Below are 2,166 nucleotides of genomic sequence, written 5' to 3' on the forward strand. Positions count from 1 at the left end.
CAAAACTATACCAATTCCTACTGTATATATATATGTCGTACCTAGTAGCCAGAACTCACTTCTCAGCCTACTATTCAAGGCCCGATTTGCCTAATAAGCAAAGTTTTCCTGAATTAATATATTTACTATAATTTTTTTCTTATGAAATGATAAAGCAACCCTTTTCTCTATGTATGAGGTCAATTTTTTTTTATTGGAGTTAAAATTAACGTAGATATATGACCGAACCTAACCAACCCTACCTAACCTAACCTAACCTATATTTATAGGTAAGGTTAGGTTAGGTAGCCAAAAAAAGCTAGGTTAGGTTAGGTTAGGTAGGTTAGGTAGACGAAAAAACATTAATTCATGAAAACTTGGCTTATTAGGCAAATCGGGCCTTGAATAGTAGGCTGAGAAGTGCGTTCTGGCTATTAGGTACGACATATATATATATATATATATATATATATATATATATATATATATATATATATATATATATATATATATATATATATATATTATATACCATAAAATTAATATCGTGCCTCATATTTTTGGCGCTTTCATAATTTTCTTGAAAATACACTTTTCCCTATTGTCTTGCATATTTATCATTATAGAAATGTTAATCCAAAATACCCTAAACCAACCAACACCTAGTTATCATGCATGATATTTCCCGCGCCTGAAAATGTAAGACAAACAAGAGCGGGATGAGCGGGGGGGCCCCCTGGAGTCCCCCCTGGAGACGAGGGCAGGGGGCCCCTGGAGACGAGGGCAGGGGGCCCCTGGAGACGAGGGCAGGGGGCCCCTGGAGACGAGGGCAGGGGGCCCCTGGAGACGAGGGCAGGGGGCCCCTGGAGACGAGGGCAGGGAGCCCCTGGAGACGAGGGCAGGGAGCCCCTGGAGACGAGGGCAGGGGGCCCCTGGAGACGAGGGCAGGGGGCTCCTGGAGACGAGGGCAGGGAGCCCCTGGAGACGAGGGCAGGGGGGCCCTGGAGACGAGGGCAGGGGGCCCCCTGGAGACGAGGGCAGGGGGCCCCTGGAGACGAGGGCAGGGGGCTCCTGGAGACGAGGGCAGGGAGCCCCTGGAGACGAGGGCAGGGGGGCCCTGGAGACGAGGGCAGGGAGCCCCTGGAGACGAGGGCAGGGGGGCCCTGGAGACGAGGGCAGGGGGCCCCCTGGAGACGGGGGCAGGGGGCCCCTGGAGACGAGGGCAGGAGGCCCCTGGAGACGATGGCAGGGAGCCCCTGGAGACGAGGGCAGGGGGCCCCTGGAGACGAGGGCAGGGGAGCCCCTGGAGACGATGGCAGGGAGCCCCTGGAGACGAGGGCAGGGGGCCCCCTGGAGACGGGGGCAGAGGGCCCTGGAGACGATGGCAGGGAGCCCCTGGAGACGAGGGCAGGGGGCCCACGCCACCTCCATCTCCCTGGCTCACTGGATGATAGATGAGATATGTTTACAGAGACTAAGCCACAATAACGAAGCTGAAACCAACCAACACGTATAAGAGGAAGTTTCGGCCCGTTCTGGACCCCGTCTATCACGTCCTGGACCCCCTTATTACGTCCTGGATCACGTCTCTCTCGTCCTGGACCCCCTTATTACGTCCTGGATCACGTCTCTCACGTCCTGGACCCCCTTATTACGTCCTGGATCACGTCTCTCTCGTCCTGGACCCCCTTATTACGTCCTGGATCACGTCTCTCTCGTCCTGGACCCCCTTATTACGTCCTGGATCACGTCTCTCACGTCCTGGACCCCCTTATTACGTCCTGGATCACGTCTCTCTCGTCCTGGACCCCCTTATTACGTCCTGGATCACGTCTCTCTCGTCCTGGATCCCCTTATTACGTCCTGGATCACGTCTCTCTCGTCCTGGATCCCCTTATTACGTCCTGGATCACGTCTCTCTCGTCCTGGACCCCCTTATTACGTCCTGGACCACGTCTCTCTCGTCCTGGACCCCCTTATTACGTCCTGGACCCCGTCTCTCACGTCCTGGATCCCCTTATTACGTCCTGGACCACGTCTATCACGTCCTGGATCCCCTTATTACGTCCTGGACCACGTCTATCACGTCCTGGACACCCCATCACATTGAAACACATTGCTATTTATTGTGCGAGTTGGGTTATAAGGATAAGGATATAAGTGCCGACGAGGAGTCACAATAACGTG

At 53.3% G+C, this 2,166-nt stretch overlaps 1 protein-coding gene across 1 annotated transcript; it reads left to right on the forward strand.

Moving 5' to 3' along the window:
* Positions 1 to 698: 698 nt before the first annotated feature.
* On the forward strand, positions 699 to 1,430 carry LOC138355624 (spidroin-2-like). Its single transcript, XM_069310942.1, has one exon. It carries the CDS (start codon positions 699 to 701, stop codon positions 1,428 to 1,430), a length of 732 nt encoding a protein of 243 aa, XP_069167043.1.
* The last annotated feature ends 736 nt before the right edge of the window (positions 1,431 to 2,166 follow it).

Source organism: Procambarus clarkii, chromosome 68, assembly GCF_040958095.1.
Source record: "Procambarus clarkii isolate CNS0578487 chromosome 68, FALCON_Pclarkii_2.0, whole genome shotgun sequence".
Classification (NCBI taxonomy): Eukaryota; Metazoa; Arthropoda; class Malacostraca; order Decapoda; family Cambaridae; genus Procambarus; species Procambarus clarkii.

Coding starts and splice junctions, on each gene's coding strand:
- LOC138355624 (XM_069310942.1), top strand. CDS start 699: ATGAGCGGGGGGGCCCCCTGGAGTCCCCCCTGGAGACGAGGGCAGGGG.